The following is a 23216-nucleotide window of genomic DNA, read 5'->3' on the forward strand; positions in this document are numbered from 1 at the left end:
CGACCATTTCGGTCAAGTTAAAGTTGACCGAAAGTAGAATTTTTTCTACTTATTGTGATTTATATGAAAATATTTCCAAACTGATAAAAGCTACAACCATGAGTTATTTTTTGTTATATTCTACATGAAATTGCACACATTTCCATATATAAAACTTTATGTAACGACTAAAATAAACGGTTCAAACATTACGACAAAGTGACAAAAGAATTTCTGAGATGTTGGCCGAGTTAAAGTAAGGAAAAAAGTTTTTTCAAAAATTCACCATAAATCGAAATATTGTGCTAGAGACTTCCAGTTTGTTGCAAAATGAAGGTACATGATTGAATATTACTAGAATGTAAGAGTTTTAAACAATTGCGTTTTCGACCATTTCGGTCAAGTCAAAGACCAAGGTTGAAATTTTGGCACTTATTGTGATTTATATGGAAATATTTCAAAACTGATGACAACCATGAGTTATTTTCTGTTGTATTCTACATGAAATTGCACACATTTCCATATATAAAACTTTATGTAGCGACTAATATAAACCGGTGCAAACATTACGACAAAGTGAAAAGAGTTTCGGATGTTACGGCAAACGTAAGGGAAAGTTTTTAAAAATTCACCATAAATCGAAATATTGTGCTAGAGACTTCCAATTTGTTGCAAAATGAAGGTACATGACTGAATATTACTAGAATGTAAGAGTTTTAGCTTAAACCATTTCGGTTGAGTTAAAGTTGACCAAAGGTTGAAATTTTGGCACTTATTGTGATTTATATGAAATATTTCAAAACTGATAAAGCAAACCATGAATTTTCTTGTATTCTACATGAAATTGCACACATTTCCATATATAAAACTTTATGTAACGACTAATATAAACCGTGCAAATATTACGACAAAATGACCTAAAGAATTTCTGAAATTTTCGGCTGAGTTACTGCGCGAGACATAAGGAAAAAGTTTTTTCAAAAATTTACTATAAATCGAAATATTGTGCTAGAGACTTCCAGTTTGTTGCAAAATGAAGGTAAATGATTGAATATTACTAGAATGTAAGAGTTTTAGCTTACAATTGCGTTTTTTCGACCATTTCGGTCGAGTCAAAGTTGACCGAAGGTTGACATTTTGGCACTTATTGTGATTTATATAGAAATATTTCAAAACTGATAGAAGCTACAACCATGAGTTATTTTCTGTTGTATTTTACATGAAATTGCGCACATTTCCATATATAAAACTTTATGTAGCGACTAATATAAACCGGTGCAAACATTACGACAAAGTGACGAAAGAATTTCCGAGATGTTCGGCCGAGTTACCGTGCGTGGACGTAAGGGAAAAGTTTTTTTAAAAATTCACCATAAATCGAAATATTGTGCTAGAGACTTCCAATTTGTTGCAAAATGAAGGTACATGACTGAATATTACTAGAATGTAAGAGTTTTAGCTTACAATTGCGTTTTTCGACCATTTCGGTTGAGTTAAAGTTGACCAAAGGTTGAAATTTTGGCACTTATTGTGATTTATATGGAAATATTTCAAAACTGATAAAGCTACAACCATGAGTTATTTTCTGTTGTATTCTACATGAAATTGCACACATTTCCATATATAAAACTTTATGTAACGACTAATATAAACCGGTGCAAATATTACGACAAAATGACGAAAGAATTTCTGAAATTTTCGGCTGAGTTACTGCGCAGACATAAGGAAAAAGTTTTTTCAAAAATTTACTATAAATCGAAATATTGTGCTAGAGACTTCCAGTTTGTTGCAAAATGAAGGTAAATGATTGAATATTACTAGAATGTAAGAGTTTTAGCTTACAATTGCGTTTTTCGACCATTTCGGTCTAGTCAGAGTTGACTGAAGGTTGAAATTTTTTGTAGTCGATGTATGATACGTCCACTCGGCACCCAACAGACAATTTTAGTCGACGTACAATACGTCCAGTTGGCGTTTAAGGGTTAAGTTACACGCCCGGGGATTTGAATCAATTGGAAATTTTAACCCCTAACCATTTTATCTTGGACGAAAGCTTAAGTCCTTCCCAAGAGAAGAAGTAAATTGGGAAGAGATCTCCGGCAACCTTATCTATGGACGGAGAGAGTTCACTGAGAAAAGATTCCTGTATGTATCTAAGTTGTGTGACAACTTGTGGAAAAGATGGGAGAGGGAGTATTTAACAACGTTAAGAGAGACCCATCGAGTATGAATAGTGCATGGCTATTGGGCCAGGATAGGGGAAGTTGTCCTCATCCATGACGAGGGGCCAAGTGATCGAGTTACAGGTGGGGCAAGACAAGGTCCCAAGAGTGGCTACTGTAAGAACGGCACATAGCCAGTTTATGAGACCTGTAATTAAGTTGTACCCCTTTAGAGCTGTGGTAGGAGATAAGGGAAACTAATGCTGTGACAGATGATGTTCAGTCAAGCACCCTTTTGAGCAGGAGGACTGTTCAAATAGCTGCAGAAGCCAGAAAGGCATTGATAAGAACAGGACTATTGTAAAAATATAGGCATAAGTTTTTGTGCGGGGGAGTATGTCGAAACTTCAACAAGAGAGATTGTACTTTTCCGCAAGTTGTGGTATAGTTTGATGTATTCTTTTTAAATTTACGTAAAGTGGATATGCGTATTATGTAGAAGAAGGATATTATGTTTTGTTGTGCTTGTATTTAGTAATGAAAAGTGTTGTTTTGGCTGTTTTGTGTATTTAATTGTAAGTATATGGGTAATAGTGCTTAACTACCGGCATTGATTGTTTGTCTGGTAGTCGAATGTTTGGTGTTAGCCAAAGATGAATGTGAAGTCAGTCTCTTCACAGCTTTGGTACTGTGTGGTTCAAACTAGTAGGAACTCGAGAAAAGGGAATGCTGCCATAGTTGTCGGTGCCTTCAAATCCACTAAAGTATTCCTTTTCATCTTAAGTACATTTAGGAAAATTCCTTTAGGAGATATGCATATCTAAATGTAAGGAGAATTACTTGAGGTGTACTTTGGATGAGGGTTAAGGAGTAGAGATTGTGCTCATGCCAATCTGATTCTACTGTATTTCAAGCTAGGAACATTGAATGCGCCAACAGTAAGTTTATATCACTTATGTTTTAGATTAATATACATAACGCAAAGCAGTGATTTAATCGCAATTTGGACTAGCATATGAATGAAGTAACTGTACTTTTCAAATCATTTAGGCTATACGATAACACTGACGATTTGAAATGCTCTACTTGTTCTGAATGAGTTGGGATAAGCTTTTTCTTTTACACAGTTGGTGCAGGATGATGGGAACAGATTCAGAGGTTAAAGAAAACTTTTGCCCATCCTGGTTTATTAACCTTAATATTAAAACAACCATTAAAATGAACCTTAATCTAATTCATAAATCTTAATCTACAGAATGAAAACTTACCTAACCTTCTCACTGTAGTTCATCAAAACTTATCCTGTATTCAATCTTAATACTACTTAATACTACAGTTAGAAAAAATCAGCAAAAAATGCTCCAACTGCATACAGTATCAACTAACAATGTATATACAGAAGACATTAAATTAGTAGTCTGGTGCAAAAATAATGACACACACACTTCTACAACAATTTGTCCTTTTCCATAAAGTCGCTCTTCATTTCACTATAACAAAACACTCTGGGCTCAAAACCACAAAAAACTCAACAATTCATTTAAACATTGCAAAACTACATAAATGCAAAAGAGCCCTAATTACAGTGTAGTAGATTGTTCATGATCAAATCAACAGCAATTAATTTGGAACAAAGTAGCTTAAGTCTGTCTAACTTTCATCTCTCCTAGGAAGTTCTCTTACACTGTAAACACTGATTATCATGCCCACCGGCCTCAGTCTCCCTAATCCTCAGAAGTAAATCCAAAGCATCAACTTCTACACCTTACTGTTTCACCAGATGTTACAGCCACAAGGTAGGGGAACAAGAACTCTAACACACTTTTCACCACAGTTGGCGTCAAAAGATAACTACCCCCAAGTAGCTTCTGCTAAGGAAGTATCCTAACTTCAGATCAAACCTCTAACAGATTGGATGAAGAGGAGCAAGTCACTCAACCCTGACACAACAAATTGCAAATAAAAAAAGAAAAGAAACATGAAAACTTACATCAGACACTCACAACAAAAAACACACAAAACAAAAACATCACAATGAAGAAAAGAAGAAAAATTCAATTTCACAAACCCAAACTCTGAATGCCACCACACCCTGGCAGAAAAAGAAATTGAAGCTGAGGGGCATCCCTCTGTTTTCTAGTGCTTGTTGGAAAGTTACATTTGCTTTATCCTCATTTAGTTAAGGTAAGAGGTTCAGTAAAGTTGAAGAAATCCAGTTTTTCTCCTTCACTTTGAGCATGACTCACTGAGATTTCTTGGGCTATGGTGTACAATGCTTCTTTTAAGAATGCCAGCAATTGTCTTATTCTTGTTTTAAGAAATTATTGCTTCATATGATTTGAGTGCATTACTTGCTCTTAAACATTTTTCGGTAGAGAATTAGATTTTCTTGAGACTGACAAAGTTAAAAGTTAAGTATATCTTAGTTTAACCAGACCACTGAGCTGATTAACAGCTCTCTTAGGGCTGGCCCGAAGGTTTTACGTGGCTAAGAACCAGTTGGTTACCTAGCAACGGGACCTACAGCTTAATATGCTGAGATGGAGTTTTTGTCCAGGTGTCTAATTAGTGTTGTTGAATTTTTATCTTCTTGCTAAACTTTCCCTGAGTATGATTGCCTCTTCTCTTTGCCAACTGAAGATGAATCATTAGAGTTTTTTACTTGCTTGGTCAGTGCCGTTTTGGACACTGGAGGCAAATGTTTTCATGCTTATACTAACTCAGTTTATAAGAAGTGATAACAATTATGCTTTCATCTTTCATCAAAAGGTTTTCCTGCACAAGAGATGGCAGCTGTTTTAGTTTCTCCTTTGGATCACCTTTGCAACCCAACTCAAGGCAATGAGGGAGGATATACTGGTACAGAATAATAGAGGTTTAATTAGATCATCTCTTGAGTCAAGAGCGAAAAGGCCTGCCTCTTTCTTCCTTCAGGTCTCATTTTTAACTGATAATATCTTTTGAGGATCCGTTCAGCCATCAGGTTCTGCTAGGAGGCTGACTGCAGGCCTTCTGGCATGTTTGGAGAGAATTAGCTGAAACTTGAGTGGTGGAGGTATTGAAGGATAGTTATGATTCCCTCTGGTTTGCCCTCCACCTAGCTTATGTAAATACACATGGTGGATGATCGGTTATTTTTATACATGCAATAGATGTAAGATATGATATATGTAAATTTCAAGAAATTTAAAAATACCACTCTGCAATGGTTGGCAGTTCTGTGCATTCTCGGGAAAATGTTGGTATCACTGCTTACACTAAAACTGAGAAAGGGTTTTAGTGGGTGGGGGAGGCCTGTAGAAGTTTCCAAGGTGGGGAGTGGGTCAGATGGCTGGGCTCCATAGGAGAGGAGGACCAGTAAGGCTGTGTAGAGGAACTCACCCAGAGAAGGGGTTGTTTTGGACGGTGGTTGGAGCTGGTGAACAGCTTCCCTGACTGGGAGGGAGTGGAGATGCAGTGTTGGATGGGTGAAGATGGCTAGGTAGACAATATTTCGTGTGCTGCACTTAAGTTTTTTCATTGATATTCTTACGCTGGTCTCATATTTTGACTGTATTTCTCATTTTTCACTTTTACAACCTAAAAAGATACGTGCAGTCGTGCATATGGTAGTACAAGAGAGAGGGAGAGTACAACAACATAAATGAAATTACAACAGTGATAAAATATCCTCTAGTATACTGTTATAATGTGTGATAATCACACTTAGAGCCAACTAAACTTGTAATGAAATGTGGTACAGTAAATCAAGCAAAGCAAAAAAGTAAAATGTCAAAACGTACTGCACTAAGAAACCGCACACTGTAGAGATGCTAACATCAACATTGATGAAATGCCACATGTTGATGTAAACACACAAGCATACAAGTAAAGCTTCTATATTATGAGATAAAATGAAAAATCATTAATTCCAATAAAACAGAAAATGATAAATTCCATTTTATTGTTTTTAAAATGGATTTGCTTTGGACAGTCACCATCAAGAAATGCCACATGTAATAAAGTTGCAAACACAGGGTGTTTTACATAAACATTTTCAATGTTAGTCTTTACTCAATGAACCTATTGCATTGGTGGTAGATAGCTCTAGGCTAGGCTTACAAACAAGATTACCAAACGTATGGCTTTTGTAACAATTCATAACCATCTCTTATAATTAACAACCGCTTACTAAAGAACTGACATAAACAACATCGAATATGACCTAAACAAACTGATTGGGAAACACAAAGTATGACAATTTAGCTTTGTATATCTGTTTTATTTTTATGTACAAAAATAAAAATATTCCAGTAAAAAATTATTCTCTTAATTCTTTCTATAGTAGGCTCAATCAGCTGATTCTGAGAATGTAGCCGTTAGTCATTGCAAATGGCAGTTGATTGCTTTTTTATACATATTACGATGATGATATAACATGATGACAAGACAGTATAAATGAATTCATTAAGAAAAATATCAGTTTCATTACCATTACCTTTATCTTAAATACAGCTGTAATAGCCTTTTTGACTATTGCAGATAAATATTGTAAGTGTAACACCTAGCCTAGGTCAATAGTTCACACATACACATTTTGTATCTTGTGTGTGGTAATACAATATGGTAACAAATGATAAGAAAGTTGCTGTAAAATAATTATGGTAATAAAACCATTATAGGCTGTGGGTAAAGACAGGTAGGCTACCTACCTGCTGAACTGTGTCATTTACAAGAGAGAGAGAGAGAAAAGAAAGGATATAATTGTTTTTAAACGTATTTATGCAGTATATTTTGTCAAGAAATATTATGGGGGGTGGGAATATGTGTGTGGGTGAGACGTAGTGAAGGCTGAGGCAGTCGTCGTAGGACGGGAGGTAGAGCCCTCCTGGCTACTTTATATTCTATCACTGCCAACAAGCACTATTCTGGCTGAGACCAACTATGTAAGAGAATTCTTTGTAATTGGTTGGTCTGTTTAATGGAGCCCCGGGGGACCATGAGAGTGTAACTCCTTTGAGGACGAACAGCAGCTACCAAAAATACGTTTTTCCTATGTCAAAACTTGTTTTACATAAGGTTGTAAGTTTAAAATGTGATGTTTCTTGTTTTTTTTTTCTTGTTTATAAGCATATTGAGTATTTACAATTATGTGGTATTGACAAGGCTAAATGAGGAAGGGTATGGAGTTGCCCTTGAACCCCCCTAGATTTTTTTACGCACCCTTATCTGGATATCACCATTTTCTGACAAGGCCTTGTCTCTAATACAGATAATCGAGGGATTACTGTATTTTTCATGAAATTTACACTAATGCCTAGATTATCTGGATTAATAGAGCCAAGGGCCTGTCCAATAATGATAAAATGAGGATAAGAGTGAGTAAAAAACTCTAGAGGTGCCAACTGTGGTGCAAGGGCAACTCCATACCCTTCCTCACCTAACCTTGTCAGTACCATATCCTGTAACTGTAAACACTCAGTGTGCTTATCAACAACAACCAACGCACTTTCAATTGAAAACTTTATGCAAAAAGTAATTATCTGCCTTGTCCCCATATTTGTAACAAGTATACTGCATAAATACAATAAAAAAAATGCTATTCCTTTTTTCTTTCTCTCTTTGAGTACTTAGTACAGGGGTATAAGAACATCGTCATCCATCAGATGCTTCCGTAATGACAATACCTAACAAAGTTATATACTATGAGTTATTTCCAGGCAATGAAATATATTCTGATACACAAGATCTGTATGGAATGTCACTTTCATTAGCTTAATGTGTGCTTTTAGGGTAATCTGTAGCTCAAGTGTGTGCAGACAACATATTATTACCCCAATGTGTGCTCTTAAGCTAATTTTTGTTTATTGTGAGTGTATATACTTTATTTTTCTCAAGCTTCATATTAAGGAAAGGTTACAATTAATTTCCTCTTCTTTACCTGTAGCAAGAAGAACAGGATGGACTAGTGCTCTCTCCCCAACGGCGTAGTTTTAGCACTGGGTGTCATGGTTTGCAACAAGGATCTCCTCTTAGTAATCGTCCAGATTCTCCTGTAGAGAGATCACATCCTCAGCGAGAGAGTCACAGAGAAATTCCAGCTCGAAGAATTGGCTCTGGTAGAATCTCACGCAGAGATGACATTGATGTTCCTGTGTCTGGAGAACGTCGAGAAATTGGACGAAGAGAGAGAGATCTTGAGCGTGATAGAGAAGTAGATCAGAGAAGAGATTCACGTGATTGGAGGTCCAAACCAGATCAGCGATATGATAGAGAAGAGAGGCAAGTTGTAAATTTTTTATCTATTGTGTAACTTTTAAATTTTTATATCTTGTTTGCCTGCTTAGAAGCAACAGGTGTTTATATTGTGTTTGCCTGCTTAGAAGCAGCGGGTGTGTGAGGGTTTTATTTGGGTGTGGTAGGCATTTGCCAAGACAGCCAAGTTTTGTGGTAAACTTTCTCAATAGGTATTCATAGTTCAGACCATCACTATAGTGAAACATTTGAACTGTTGGGAGAGCACAGTACAGTAATCCTCCATCTTTACTCACTCTTCCAAGAGGGGATCTGTACCTCTAGTGTATTATAATTTCCCTTCTTTCGTACAGGTCAGAGCTTTGGTCCATAGGCATCATTATCTTTTGCTCTTTAATTCAGGTTTTAGGGTTTTTAGCTGTACTCATTCAGTATAATGTAATGCTAATGTCAAACCCATATCCTGACCCCTGGAAAGCATATTGTGCTCTAGGGGACAGGGTTTTGTTTTGAATTCTCAAGTTTAGCTTAGCCAATTAATCAAGCTACAATTTATACTTCATGTGGGTGTTATTTTATGAAATAACTTGGCTAGAAATTAAGTAACTTGGATTGTATGGGATTTTAAGGAAAGTGGAGTTTGACAGCAAGCTTCTTTGCTCACAGATTTGAGTACATTCCACTCAGTTTATATTTGAGATAGGCTCAAAATTATGAAATACTTCATAGTATTGATATGGTTTGCTGTGGTAACTTACCTTGGGAAGGTGAAATCTGACTTCAATAATGGGTTCAGGTAAAATCATATGCAAAGATGTCAGCTTAGGTCCTTCTTCAAGGGGGGAAGTTATCAGGTGAACACTTAGGTTTCACTTAATTGATTATTTTACATTAGAAAAACACACATCAGACGAATGGAAGCATAAATAAAGACAGGCAAACAGAGTCCTGCTGTATAATAAGATTAACAAATACAGGCAGTCCTTGGTTATGGGGGGGGAGGTTGTTCCATTCCCGACAGACCAAAAATCGGTGGTAAAGCACTGATCCCCAGTTCTAGGTGCCAATAACCAGGGATCGGCACCAATAACCGGAGATCGGTGCATATTGGTGCCAAAAATCCAGTTATCATCGCTAGATAAGGGCCGTAAAACCGGATTGCCGATAACCGAGGCTGCTGATAACTGGGGACTGCCTGTAACTGGGTAATTCTCTGAACAAACTCAAAAGGGGCCCGCTTTAAAGGGCACTGCAGGGGAGAGGAACAGTGGTTATGCCACTGCACTCACAGGATGATAGATCCACAGCAGGCTAACTCCTATCTGCAATTGAGAACACACATGGTTACTTAGCTGCAGTAAGGTGCTTTGATCAAGGAATCGAGGGATTACACAGAACGTGCTTAGAATGGACTTGATTCCGATAACTCTGATTTTAAACACTTACGTTACACTTCACTTCCCTGGAGCATAAATCAAAACAACAGAAAATAAAAGCAATACAGGTCTCACTGTAGGTATATTGCACTATGAAGAGGAAACGGAAATAATAGCAGAAGGCTGACAGGGACATGACTGACATAAGAACCTTGACTCTGGTACGTTACCTTTGTCGGGAGATGGATTCCTCGTCTTCGGGGGGAGGGTGCCAGCAATGGAGGGTAGTGTGTTAAGGGGCTCACTACTAAAGTAACTTGGGCTCTGGACAGCCACATGGGATAGCAAGGGGTAGCTCAAGGTAGCAAAAGGGAGGATGGAAGTGTCCTGGGTAAGTTCCAATGTCTTCTAAGAATGATGTGCCTGTGTGATGCCCTTTTATCTCATCGGAAGATTAAGATCCTGCTCCTTGTAGATATCGCTGTATGGCGGTGAGACCATGGCACTCATATGGGAAGGGCCTAATGGCTCTGCTATACACAATTTAAAATACACCATGCTGTTATAGGCATGGAAGGGAAGTCAAAGGTCTTAATATTACTTGAATGTCTGGCAATTTCCATTCTGCATTGGCAGAGTGGGAGTCAAGTTAAAAGTGAGGAGCTGTTGTAAGGCTTCACAAATGGATTCATGAATGGGCAAGGCTGCCAAAAATACATTATATTAAGAAATTTGGTAAGGAAACAAGACGATCAAAGAGGTAAAGGAGAATATTACATGAAATTAAATCACAAAGTTATAAGGAGAACAAAAATAGGGGAAGACACCAGGCATCCTCTTCTGGATAGAGGTGCCAAGGTTCTGCGTAAGATAAAGGTGGGGTACTGTGCCAGATTGGCACTAGTGACAGGGGAGCTCGGCGGCTCTCTTTAGGCTACCTGGAGTTGTCTATGCCCGTGAATTTTCTTCCTTGGACCTCCTTTAGGTTGACGGTTTGCCTTGGTAGGGGAATTGGTGGAATCAAGTCCAAGGAAGATATGTGAGTGCCTCCTGTTCTGGTTTCTTTGACAGCCAAAGCAGGGGTATGCTTTACAAGCTCTACCACGAGTTGTTGCAGTTCTGAGTTCATCGACCAGTTAAGTTATGGCGGGGGGGGTGGGGTTGTGTGAGAGGCTCACAGGTCACAATGACTAGCTCAGGCACAGGTTGCGAGGCTGCACCTTTGATTGAGCTTCCGCTGTAGTCAGAGGAATCCGGAGGGGACCGAAGTATGCCTTGGGTTAGCTCTCTTACTGGCACTAGTAGCAGTGCCAAGCCGGGGGAAGAGAGTCAATCTGGATTGGAATCTCTCAAAGGAGGGTGTGTTGCGTGCTTTGGCACTAGCACTAAGGCAGGTCCAGGCACAGGAGTCAATTCTGGAATTTCTTCGACGTCTGCGATAGGCAGAACGTGGCGGTGTCCAGGACACATAAGTGGCACTGGCAGGGATCTGGAGTCAAGTTTGGGATCTCTGGAAGAGAGACTTAGGATGCATCTTGGCACTGGCACTAAAACTGAAATTGGCAAGAGTTCGTTGCTCGAAGTGGATGGAGCTTCACACTGTTCATGGCACTCAGGTGGCACTGGCAGTGGGTTTAAGGTAGGTTTGTGAGACTTATTGATGCCTGATGAATGATTTGAGGGGTTTGGACCCCTGGATCGTCGTAATTTAGAGGAGGACTGGAAGTCTTGTCTCAGGAGGAGGTCATAACCTCCAGGAAGGTAACTACTACAAGAGTGCAGATTTTAGATCGGTGGGGGTCTTGTGAACCTCAATTTGACGGTGGGGAGAATCATCATTGTGCGATTCATTCCCTCTGTAGTGATAAGTTGATGCCTGTCTATGGTGGCCCCATAGGGGACCGTATCTTTCTTATGAGGGAGACTTGCACGCCAGTGTCATTGAATGCTGTGACATGGCCTGCTGGGTAGTTACTTTGAGTTGGTGCCACAGATATGGGACCCTCGGCTGGAGGGCCTAAGGATTTTGGATTTGTAACTGCCAAAGCATTGGCGGGTGCACTTGTATTTTAGAGCATTTTGCCAATAGGGTGGAATGCCCATAGGCCTTACAGGCAGTGCAATAATTTCTGCTATAATCTTTGCTTGGCACTGTCCCAATGTAGGGAGCAGGCCCTGTGCTTATAGTCCAAGAGCCAGACATGGCTCATTGGGGTGTTGTCTCATTTGGGAACTTAAGAGGGAGTTTCTGGCTGATTCTCAGCCTTCAAGTGGCATTGTTCAGTGGGGTGCCCTGTCCTTTTACAGTGTCCACACTGGTTTCTTTGAGGCATGCCCATTTTTGAGTTGATGATGAGAGTTGGTTGAGGCATGCCCATTTTTGAATTGATGATGAGAGTTGGTTTAGGCATGCAGTGAGGGGTATAACTTTCGTCCAAGGGAACTAAGATGAGGATGGTTGGTGTCCCAGATTTCAGCCCAAATGGCAGCCCTCGGACACCGTTTTAGGAGCCTCATCACATAGATGAGTAATGAGAGCTGGTGGGGCATAGAATAGGAAGTCCTCGAGCTGGATAAGTTCAAGGATGTCCTCCATTCTAGTGGCTTTGAGTGTGTCCAACCATTGTTTTAAGGCTTGGGTCATTTTGAAAATCCACTTGTACCAGGTTTGGCCCACTTCTTTTGACATGTTTCTCCACTGTTTCCTCCAACAGTCAGGAGTGATCTCACAGGCTTTTTAATGGCTTGGCAGACAAGTGCAAGGTCTCCTTGATGCTTGGGGCAGAGAGCATTGAATGCAATAGCACGTTTTCCCTCAAGGTGCTTCCCCAGGATCAAGGACATTTTGTCATGAGAGGGCTTATAGGTTGCCAGGACCTTCTCGACGTGGTCGAGCCAGGTTTTCAGTTCAGCTTCATCCCACTTCCTTATGAGGGCGCCGATACTGCTGAGGGTCGAGTGTGGGGAGGTAGTTACAGTAAATCCCCCGTATTCGCAGGGGATTCGTACAACACACACACACACAAACACCCCAGCAAATAGCTAAAACCAGCGAATACTTGGAACCCTTCTAAAAACACTTAGAACTGCCTATTTTGAAAGTTCAAACACAAAGCAAACTAAAAATGCTTATACAGGTATTATCCCACTTATGATGGGGTTAGGTTCTGAAAAAAAAAAAAAAACGTTTGTTGGAAAAAACAAAGAAATACCAAAACATATCTTAAACATAGCCTAGCCTACACTAGGGAATTCGGTACCATGTACTGTATACATATATTGTAGCCTAGCCTACACTATTAAAATATACTCTTTACATACACGGTATAGTAATTATCAATTCTGGAGGTTCATGCAAGGTGACTTATGATAATTCAATACAAAGAGAAATTGAATAACAAACAAGAATTAGCTTAGCCTACACTATGGTATATTGTATACATGCACGGTAGCGTAGCCTACATTATACTGTACTCTATATTCACATATCGTATTAAACAAACATCAACATAACGAATATGCATCTTTTCCATGGATCTTTTAAAATTTTATACCTTAATTCATTGTATCCAATAATATAGTATATATGCTTATACTGTATTGCTTTTGTATTATAAATTGCGATCAGTGTTTTGGTTTAGAAATGTTTATGCAGTGTTCATTTCGCCGCATTTAACTCAGTTCAGGGTGCTTTTCTTGCTTATAGTTAGCATAAATGAATCTCTAGAGTCTAGATACTTTTATTTATAAGGGGCAAGGTTATTTTTTGTTATACGAAGTGTTTTAAGTCGAAATATAACTGAAATACATCTCGTGAAATTATTTTTTTTTTTTTTTTTTTCATTAACCCTTAAACGCCTGTTGGACGTTTTAAACATCGTCAAAAATTGTCTGTCGAATGCCGAGTGGACATTGCAAACGTTGACTGAAAATGCTTTTTTTAAATATTCGCGGAAAAATAATTATAGGCCTAGTTTGCGGAAGATTTCAAATCACGCGCCTTGGCGGATGCTGGGAGTTCACGGATCCAGGTGTTGTGTTGTTTTTGAGCATCACCAAGACGCGCATGCGCGAATTCCCTCCTACTCACGCCAGATAGCATCAGCGTCGGACCTTGCGGGAGCGATATTTTGATGCAGACGTGTTTTGCAGAACTTTGGCGAGTGTTTGCGTATTCGTGCTGCAACAGGCCGTTTGTAGATATGTCACAAAGGCGTCAGGACCGTGAAAGGCGCATACTGCCTGTCGGAAGTGAGCGTGTGAGGCGAGTTTTAGACTGGGATGCTGGAGAAGAACCCAGCAACCAAAGTGAATTTTTTTAACATTCGGTCAACTTTGACTCGACCGAAATGATAAAAAAACGCATCCGTAAGCCATAATTATTACATTCGAGTAACAATCAATCATTTACCTTCATTTTGCAACAAACGGAAAGTCTCTAGCACAATATGTAGATTTTTGGTGAATTTTTGAAAAAAAATTTTCCTTCGCTCCTTGCTGTATGGACTCCGCTGAAAATCCTGTCATTTCTTGCGTCAGCTTGCCGTAATTTTTTCGCTGTTTCATATTATTCATTACATAAAGTGTTATACATCAAAATGTGCGCAATTTCATGTAGAATACAGCAAAAAATATATCATTCCTTTAGCTCTTCACAGTTTTTTTATATTTACATCAAAATAACGATAAATAGAAAAAAATCAACCTTCGGTCAACTTTAACTCGATCGAAATGGTTCAAAAATGCACAATTGTAAGCTAAAAACTTATAGCCTAGTAATATTCAATCAATTTCCTTCATTTTGGCACAATTGGAAAGTCTCTAGCACAATATTTTGATTTTTGGTGAATTTTTTAAAAAAACTTTTTTTTACGTCCGCACGTTACGAATTCATGCATCATTTTGTGATAATATTTTCTCTGTGTTGCTTTAATCATTTTACAATCTGTTGTATACCAAAATCATTGCAATTTAGTGTACAATACAACTAAAAAAATTAACTCTTTAGCTTCAACCGTTTTCCTTACAGCGATTTGTATACAATTATATACAAGTTTTTTTTTTTTGCTGTCATATATTCCAATATTTATATATGATAATGATATTTTTTTATTTCTGATGGTTGCATACTAAACTTCAGGCAATGAGAAAAAAGGGACCAAAAATGAACTCTTAATCTTGAAAACTAAAGCGCTGTGATTTTTTGAAAAAAACTTTTTTCCGCTTCAGCGCTACCTCTCGGAGGCCGCATACGGGAGACGCGTTTTTGAAAATAGGGCTTGGCGTTAAAGGGTTAATAGATGATGATGACCGTTTGGAGGCGTTTGTTTTGTGTAAAAAAAAATTCAAGATTCCGTTCGCTATTTTCACTTGGTTTCATCATAATACGAGCTTTACATATTTAACGTTTATCGCCGTAAAAATAAGGGTAGTGTGTTCTTTTATGCCCAGTAGTTTTGATTAAAATACTTTCTCGCCCATTTTAATTACGATCAAGTTTCATCCATGTTGCTGATGCACGATAATTTACAGTACAGTACTGTATAGTCATTAGCAGCTTGAACATTTTCTCAGCTTCAGCTACAACTTGCAGCTTAAATTTAGCAGTACATTTCCTTGACAACGTTTTATCCATGCCGAATAAGGGTATAATGTAAAAATATATCAGTCCTATTCTACTTAGCGTCTTTTGTGCCATAACCTACGGTAATTGTGTATTACCTTACGATGGTTGAAATACAGGTAAACAGCTGTTGTTATCCGATTCGGTTATAAGCAAAACAACAGTTTCTTGGTCAGTTGTTTATGGCTGTAAGCATTTACGCAAGAGTATTACGTTACTAACAATACTTTTATCATTCTCTTTTACTTTTTTAACTAGAAGATGGGATAGAGAGATTGAGGAAAAGTTGTCTATTGTAATTTGGTCTCTCTCACTGCCTGATTACGCTGCTGCCTGGCACCCGCAGGAAATTTTAAAATATTTTATAAATATTGTCGTATCGGTATTAATTGCTTACCTCATTGCAGAATTGAATTATTATAAGGTGAATTATCGTAACTCAAGCATTACCTGAGTATTTTAATAGTTTTATCACAAAAAGTGCATTTAGTCATGAAAATGAGATAAAAATACAGTATTTAGTGAATATTTCTCAGTGAAAAATACTGTGAATGGGCGAATTTTCCGCAAATAGTTGGTAGATATGTTCCAAAGAAATCCATGAATACGTTAGTCCATGCATCGTGAGAACGCGAATACAGGGGGTTTACTGTACTGGGTTATGCTGTCTGTGGGCTGCCATTGCAAGCTGATGTGCCCTTTCTTTCTCCTCCTCGCCTCTTTCTTTCTCTTTCTCTGCTCTTTCTGCCTCTTCCCATTTCTCCTGGCTAATCTTTCTTTCTCCTTTGCTCTTTCATTCTCCTCCTTTGCTCATTTATTCTCTTCTCTGCTCTCTGCCTCTTCCCGTTTCTCCTGGGCTAATCTTTCTTTCTGCCTCTTTTTTCCTTCTGCCTCTTTTCCTTGGCAGCATCTACTCTCCCGTGGACCTACTCCCTCAGGATTTTGCCCGTCAGTGCCAATTCCTTCCTAGCATCCATGTAGAACTTGAAATCTTCATTTTGCTGTGGTCTGGCTTTCTTTGACATTTTGAGGTGATTCATGGATGGGCGTGGCCCTTGGGTATAACAGTACAGTCTTAGGACATGGGGTAGGGATCAGTGGTGGTGCTACGAGCAAGTAAGAGTGCCCCTTCAGGTGAGGTGGCACTGGCACTCAGTCTGATTTTGACCTATGTGACCTAGGTATGTTTGAAATGAATGCTGTTAACTTTTCCGTGGAACTTAGGATTGTGCTAAAAGATGATAATTCAAGGTTCAGAAGCACTCAGAGCTATGTTAAATCGTGTTGAATGGATTCAGGGGGTCTGAAAAAGACTCAAGGTTGTTTGTGAAGAACGGATTAAGTATGTCTAAAAAGACTAAGGTTGTTCGTGATGAATGGATTTAGTATGTCTGTAAAGACTCAAGGTGGTTCAAATGAACAGAGTTGGGAAGGCACGTCAGGACTTCGGATTGTTCAAAATGAACAGAGATAAGAAGTCTCTCGTAAGGACCTAGAGTGTTCGAAATGAATGGATATGAGGTCCTGTAAGGACGTGGATGGTTCGAAATGAACGGATAAGTCTCGTAAGGACTTGGATTGTTCAAAATGAATGGATAAGAGGTCCCATAAGGACGTGGATGGTTTGAAATGAATGGAAAAGAAGTCTTGTAGGGACTTGGAGTGTTTAAAGAAACGGATAAGGAGTCTCATAAGGACTTGGATTGTTCGAAATAAACAGATAAGAAGTCCCGTAAGGACGTGGATGGTTCGAAATGAACGGATAAGAAATCCTGTAAGGACATGGAGTGTTTGAATGAATGGATAAGGAGTCTTGTAAGGACTTGGATTGTTGGAAATAAATGGATAAGAACTTGTCAATGGATTTGGACTTAGCACAATGTTAATGCAAGCCTTAAATGGTAATTTGCTCAAGAGACATTGGGAGAGCTGATACAGTAAATGGGAGGCTTATGTTGAAATTATACAGTCATCGTGTATAATAGTTAGGGAGTTTAATTTGTTTGAATACACAATTAAATGCGTGAATGAAAGATTATGCTGTTTTCGCAGCAGATATTATAAAATCGTATTGCTCTGGGCAAATAGGAAGCAGTGCTTCTGCTGATACACAATAAAATGCGTGAGTAAAACAATTTAGCTGGCTTCTTAGCCAAGGATAAAATTCATAAAATGTGATGTGGTAAAGATTGTGCTTATTTTGAAATGCATGAGATTAAATGCAGTAGAATATGACAAGTACAAAAAATCTTACATCTACCATGCATGGGGAAAGTTATATCTGCGGAGATCACGTGCACAAAAGAGGGAATGAAATTACGTTACTCTACCGGACCTGTAGTTGGCATGTGATTGGTTTTGACAAAGACTGAGAGCACGGGATGTGTTATGTCAAGGTCTGCACGTGCATGACATTTGAACAAAGAAAGGGTTGCGTAGGATATTTATGAAGTGACCGATCAATAGTGGGAAATAGTTCGTCTGCCTTTGTACTGAGTGGTGTTTAAATAGGCAAGGGTTGTTTATGACTCATGTTAAGGAGTAGATTTTTCACATGCGCCTTCTTGTGGATGTGGTATTAACCCTTAAACGCCAACTGGACGTATCGTAAGTCGACTAAAATTGTCTGTCGGATGACGAGTGGATGTACCGTACGTCGACTACAAAAAATTTCAACCTTCGGTCAACTATGACTTGACCGAAATGGCCGAAAAATGCAATTGTAAGCTAAAACTCTTACATTCTAGTAATATTCAATCATTTACCTTCATTTTGCAACAAATTGGGAGTCTCTAGCACAATATTTCGATTTATGGTGAATTTTTGAAAAAACTTTTTCCTTACGTCCGCGCGGCTTTCGTCATTTTGTCGCAGTTTTTGCACCGGTTTATATTAGCCGTTACATAAAGTTTTATATATGAAAATGTGTGCAGTTTCATGTAAAATACAACAAAAAACAACCCATGGTTGTAGCTTTTATCAGTTTTGAAATATTTTCATATAAATCACGATAAGTGCCAAAATTTCAACCTTCGGTCAACTTTGACTCGACCGAAATGGTAGAAAAACGCAATTGTAAGCCATAACTCTTACATTTTCTAGTAATATTCAATCATGTACCTTCATTTTGCAACATATTGGAAGTCTCTAGCACAGTATTTCGATTTATGGTGAATTTTTGAAAAAACTTTTCCCTTACGTCCACGCGCGGTAACTCGGCCGAACATCTCAGAAATTCTATCATCACTTTGTCGTAATGTTTGCACCGTTTTATATTAGTCGTTACATAAAGTTTTATATATGAAAATGTGCGCAATTTCATGTAGAATACAACAAAAAATAACTCATGGTTGTAGCTTTTATCAGTTTTGAAATATTTTCATATAAATCACGATAAGTGCCAAAATTTCAACCTTCGGTCAACTTTTACTCAACCGAAATGGTCGAAAAACGCAATTGTAAGCTAAAACTCTTATATTCTAGTAATATTCAATCATATACCTTCATTTTGCAACAAACAGGAAGTCTCTAGCACAATATTTTGATTTATGGTGAATTTTTGAAAAAAACTTTTCCCTTACGTCCACGCGCGGTAACTCTGCCAAACATCTCAAATTCTTTCGTCACTTTGTTGTAATGTTTGCACTGTTTTATATTAGTCGTTACATAAAGTTTTTTATATGAAAATGTGCGCAATTTCTTGTAGAATACAACAAAAAATAACTCAGGTTGTAGCTTTTATCAGTTTTGAAATATTTTCATATAAATCACGATAAGTGTCAAAATTTCAACCTTCGGTCAACTTTAATTTGACCGAAATGGTCGAAAAACGCAATTGTAAGCTAAAACTCTTACATTCTAGTAATATTCAATCATTTACCTTCGTTTTGCAACAAATTAGAAGTCTCTAGCACAATATTTCGATTTATGGTGAATTTTTAAAAAAAAACTTTTTCCTTATGTCTGCGCATGGTAACTCTGCTGAACATCTCTGAAATTCTTTCGTCACTTTGTCGTAAGGTTTGCACTGTTTTATATTAGTTGTTACATAAAGTTTCATATATGGAAATATGTGCAATTTCATGTAGAATACAACAAAAAATAACTCATGGTTGTAGCTTTTATCAGTTTTGAAATATTTTCATATAAATCACGATAGAAAAAATTCTATCTTCGGTCAACTTTAACTCGACCGAAATGGTCGAAAACTACAATTGTAAGCTAAAACACTTACAGTCTAGTAATATTCAATCAATTACCTTCATTTTGCAACAAGCGGGAAGTCTCTAATACAATATTTCGATTTATGGTAAATTTTTAAAACTTTTTTTTTTTACGTCCGCACGTTACAGATTCATGCATCATTTTGTGATATTTTCTCTTTGTTGCTTTGATCGTTTTACAATTTGTTATATACCAAAATCATTGCAATTTAGTGGACAATACAAAGAAAAAAAAATAACTCGTTAGCTTTTACCGTTTTGCTCAAAGCGCGATTTGTACACAATTATATATGAAATTTTTTTTTGCGCTGTCATATATTCCAATATTTATATATGATAACGATATTTTTTTTCATTTCTGATGGTTGCATACTAAACTTCAGGCAATGACAAAAAAAAAGGAGACAAAAATTAACTCTCAATCTTAAAAACTAAGCGTGCTGTGATTTTTTGAAAACTTTTTTTCCACTTCGGCTCTAACTCCCGAACGCCGCCGGCATATGACAGACACTTTTGTAAATAGAGGTTCCGCGTTTAAGGGTTAATGATTTAAAGAGGTGATTCCTTCATGTGTAAAATTCCTGGACTTATGTGGCCCTGAATAAAATGAGATACAGGAATAATAAAAATTTCTCAAAGACGAATTTGGGAATCATGTTAATTTAACTTCTTGCACTATTGTTAAGGCTATTGAGAGAGAGAGAGAGAGAGGCCAACGAGCAAAATTTTATTTGGGCCAAGTCTGGTGTTCTTTCTCTCGTCTGGGAAATGAATGAAAGGGTGCAGTCTTTTCACGGCTTACTGACTGGGAAATAAAATGGAATGAAATGTAATTTACCACATGGTGTGCTTTATTGAGTATTTAACCCTTAAACACCTACTGGACGTATCATACGTCGACTAAAATTGTCTGTTGGGTGCCAAGTGGACGTACCGTACGTCGACTACAAAAAATTTCAACCTTCGGTCAACTTTGACTCGACCGAAATGGTCGAAAAACGCAGTTGTAAGCTAAAACTCTTACATTCTAGTAATATTCCATCATGTACCTTCATTTTGCAACAAATTGGAAGTCTCTAGCACAATATTTTGATTTATGGTGAATTTTTTAAAAAACTTTTCTTACGCCCGCACGGTAACTACAGGCGGTCCCCGGTTTACGACGGGGGTTCCGTTCTTGCGCCGCGTCGTAACCCGAAAATCGTCGTAAGCCCGAAAATCGTCAAAAATCATAAGAAAACCTTACTTTTAATGCTCTGGGTGCATTGAAAATGATGTAAACTGCATTATTATTGAGTTTTACATCAAAAAAACCTTCAAATTATGATTATTCTGCCGTTTTGGGGCCATATTTCTTCCGTCGGATCAGAGTACGACGCGTCAGAACCCCGAACATGCGTCGTAGTCGGAAATAATTTCTGATGAATATATTTGAAAAGCGTCAGAACCTCGAACGTCGTAATCCGGAACCGTCGTAAACCGGGGACTGCCTGTAGGCCGAAAATTTCAGAAATTCTTTCGTCATTTTGTCTTAATTTTTGCACTGTTCTATATTAGCCGTTACATAAAGTTTTATATTTGAAAATGTGCGCAATTTCATGTACAATACAACAGAAGATAACTCATGGTTGTAGCTTTTATCAGTTTTGAAATATTTTCATATAAATCACGATAAGTGCCAAAATTTCAACCTTCGGTCAACTTTGACTCGACCGAAATGGTAAAAAATCGCAATTGTAAGCTAAAACTTGTACATTCTAGTAATATTCAATCATTTACCTTCATTTTGCAACAAATTGGAAGTCTCTAGCACAATATTTCGATTTATGGTGAATTTTTGAAAAAATCTTTTTCCTTACGTCCACACCAGAAATTCTTTCGTCACGTTGTCGTAATGTTTGCACTGTTTTAGTCGTTACATAAAGTTTTATATATGGAAATGTGCAAAATTTCATGTAGAATACAACGGAAAATAACTCATGGTTGTAGCTTTTATCAGTTTTGAAATATTTTCATATAAATCATGATAACTGCCAAAATTTCAAGCTTCGTCAACTTTAACTCGACCAAAATGGTAAAAACGCAATTATAAGCTAAAACTCTTACATTCTAGTAATATTCAATCATGTACCTTCATTTTGCAACAAACTGGAAGTCTCTAGCACAATATTTCGATTTATGGCGAATTTCTGAAAAAAAAAAACTTTTTCCTTATGTCTGCGCGCGGTAACTCCTCTGAACATCTCAGAAATTCTTTCGTCATGTTGTCGTAATGTTTGCATCGTTTTTACATTAGTCGTTACATAAACTTTTATATATGAAAATGTGCGCAATTTCATGTAGAATACAACAGAAGATAGCTCATGGTTGTAGCTTTTATCAGTTTTGAAATATTTTCACATAAATCACGATAACTGCCAAAATTTCAACCTTCAGTCAACTTTAACTCGACCGAAATGGTAAAACAAAGCGATTGTAAGCTAAAACTCTTACATTCTAGTAATATTCAATCGTTTACCTTCATTTTGCAATAAATTGGAAGTCTCTAGCACAATATTTCGATTTATGGTGAATTTTTGAAAAACCATTTTCCTTACGCTCTGCGCTGGTAACTCTGCCGAACATCTCAGAAATTCTTTTCGTCTCGTTGTCGTAATATTTGCACCGTTTTATATTAGTCGTTACATAAAGTTTTATATATGAAAATGTGCGCAATTTCATGTAGAATACAACAGAAAATAATTCATGGTTGTAGCTTTTATCAGTTTTGAAATATTTTCATATAAATCACGATAAATAGAAAAATTCGACTTTCGGTCAACTTTAACTTTCGACCGAAATGGTCAAAACTGTAATTGTAAGCTAAAACACTTACAGTCTAGTAATATTCAATCAATTAGCTTCATTTTTCAACAAACGGGAAGTCTCTAGCACAATATTTCGATTTATGGTGAATTTTTGAAAAAACATTTTTTTACGTCGCTACTTAAATTCATGCATCATTTTGTGATAATATTTTCTATAAGTTGCTTTGATCGTTTTACAATTTGTTATATACCAAAATCATCGCAATTTAGTGTACAATACAACTAAAAAAATTAACTCATTAGCTTTAACCGTTGTGCTTACAGTGCTATTTGTATACAATTATATGAGTTTTTTTTTTTTTTTTTTTTTTTTTGCTGTCATATATTCCAATATTTATATATGATAATGATATTTTTTTCATTTCTGATGGTTGCATACTAAACTTCAGGCAATGACAAAAAAAAGGAGCCAAAAATGAACTCTTAATCTTGAAAACTAAGCGTGCTGTGATTTGTTGAAAAAAACTTTTTTTCTGCTTCGGCGCTAACTCACCGAACGCCGCCGGCATACGGGAGACATTTTTGTAAATAGAGGCTCAGCGTTTAAGGTTTAAACAAACGCAAATGCTAGACACAAATTTTGGCTCACATGGCCTGAACAAAGTCTTATGCCGTTATAAAAATTACTTGGCAAAGGAAAAATTATACACTTGCCTAATGAATTCCTAACCTCTACAAGAGAGAGAGAGTGTGTAAAAATAATAATTCCAGCAATATGAAAAATTGCTAGACAAGTACCCCTCGTGGCTTCT

At 37.4% G+C, this 23216-nt stretch overlaps 2 protein-coding genes across 2 annotated transcripts in view; both read left to right on the top strand.

Moving 5' to 3' along the window:
• The window catches only part of LOC136849231 (uncharacterized), a 148958-nt gene extending 140616 nt beyond the window's left edge, over nucleotides 1-8342 (top strand). Inside the window, exon 4 of the mRNA XM_067122462.1 lies at nucleotides 8068-8342. The gene's annotated coding sequence lies outside the window, so the exon portion shown is untranslated. The remainder of the gene's footprint in view (nucleotides 1-8067) is intronic.
• LOC136843720 (eukaryotic translation initiation factor 4E transporter-like) overlaps nucleotides 1-23216 on the top strand; it is an 81736-nt gene that overhangs the window by 2899 nt on the left and 55621 nt on the right. The window contains exon 4 of the mRNA XM_067112357.1: nucleotides 8068-8402. Within this exon, the coding sequence (XP_066968458.1) occupies nucleotides 8068-8402 (335 nt within the window). The remainder of the gene's footprint in view (nucleotides 1-8067; nucleotides 8403-23216) is intronic.

Source organism: Macrobrachium rosenbergii, chromosome 2 (assembly GCF_040412425.1).
Source record: "Macrobrachium rosenbergii isolate ZJJX-2024 chromosome 2, ASM4041242v1, whole genome shotgun sequence".
NCBI classification, from domain to species: Eukaryota; Metazoa; Arthropoda; class Malacostraca; order Decapoda; family Palaemonidae; genus Macrobrachium; species Macrobrachium rosenbergii.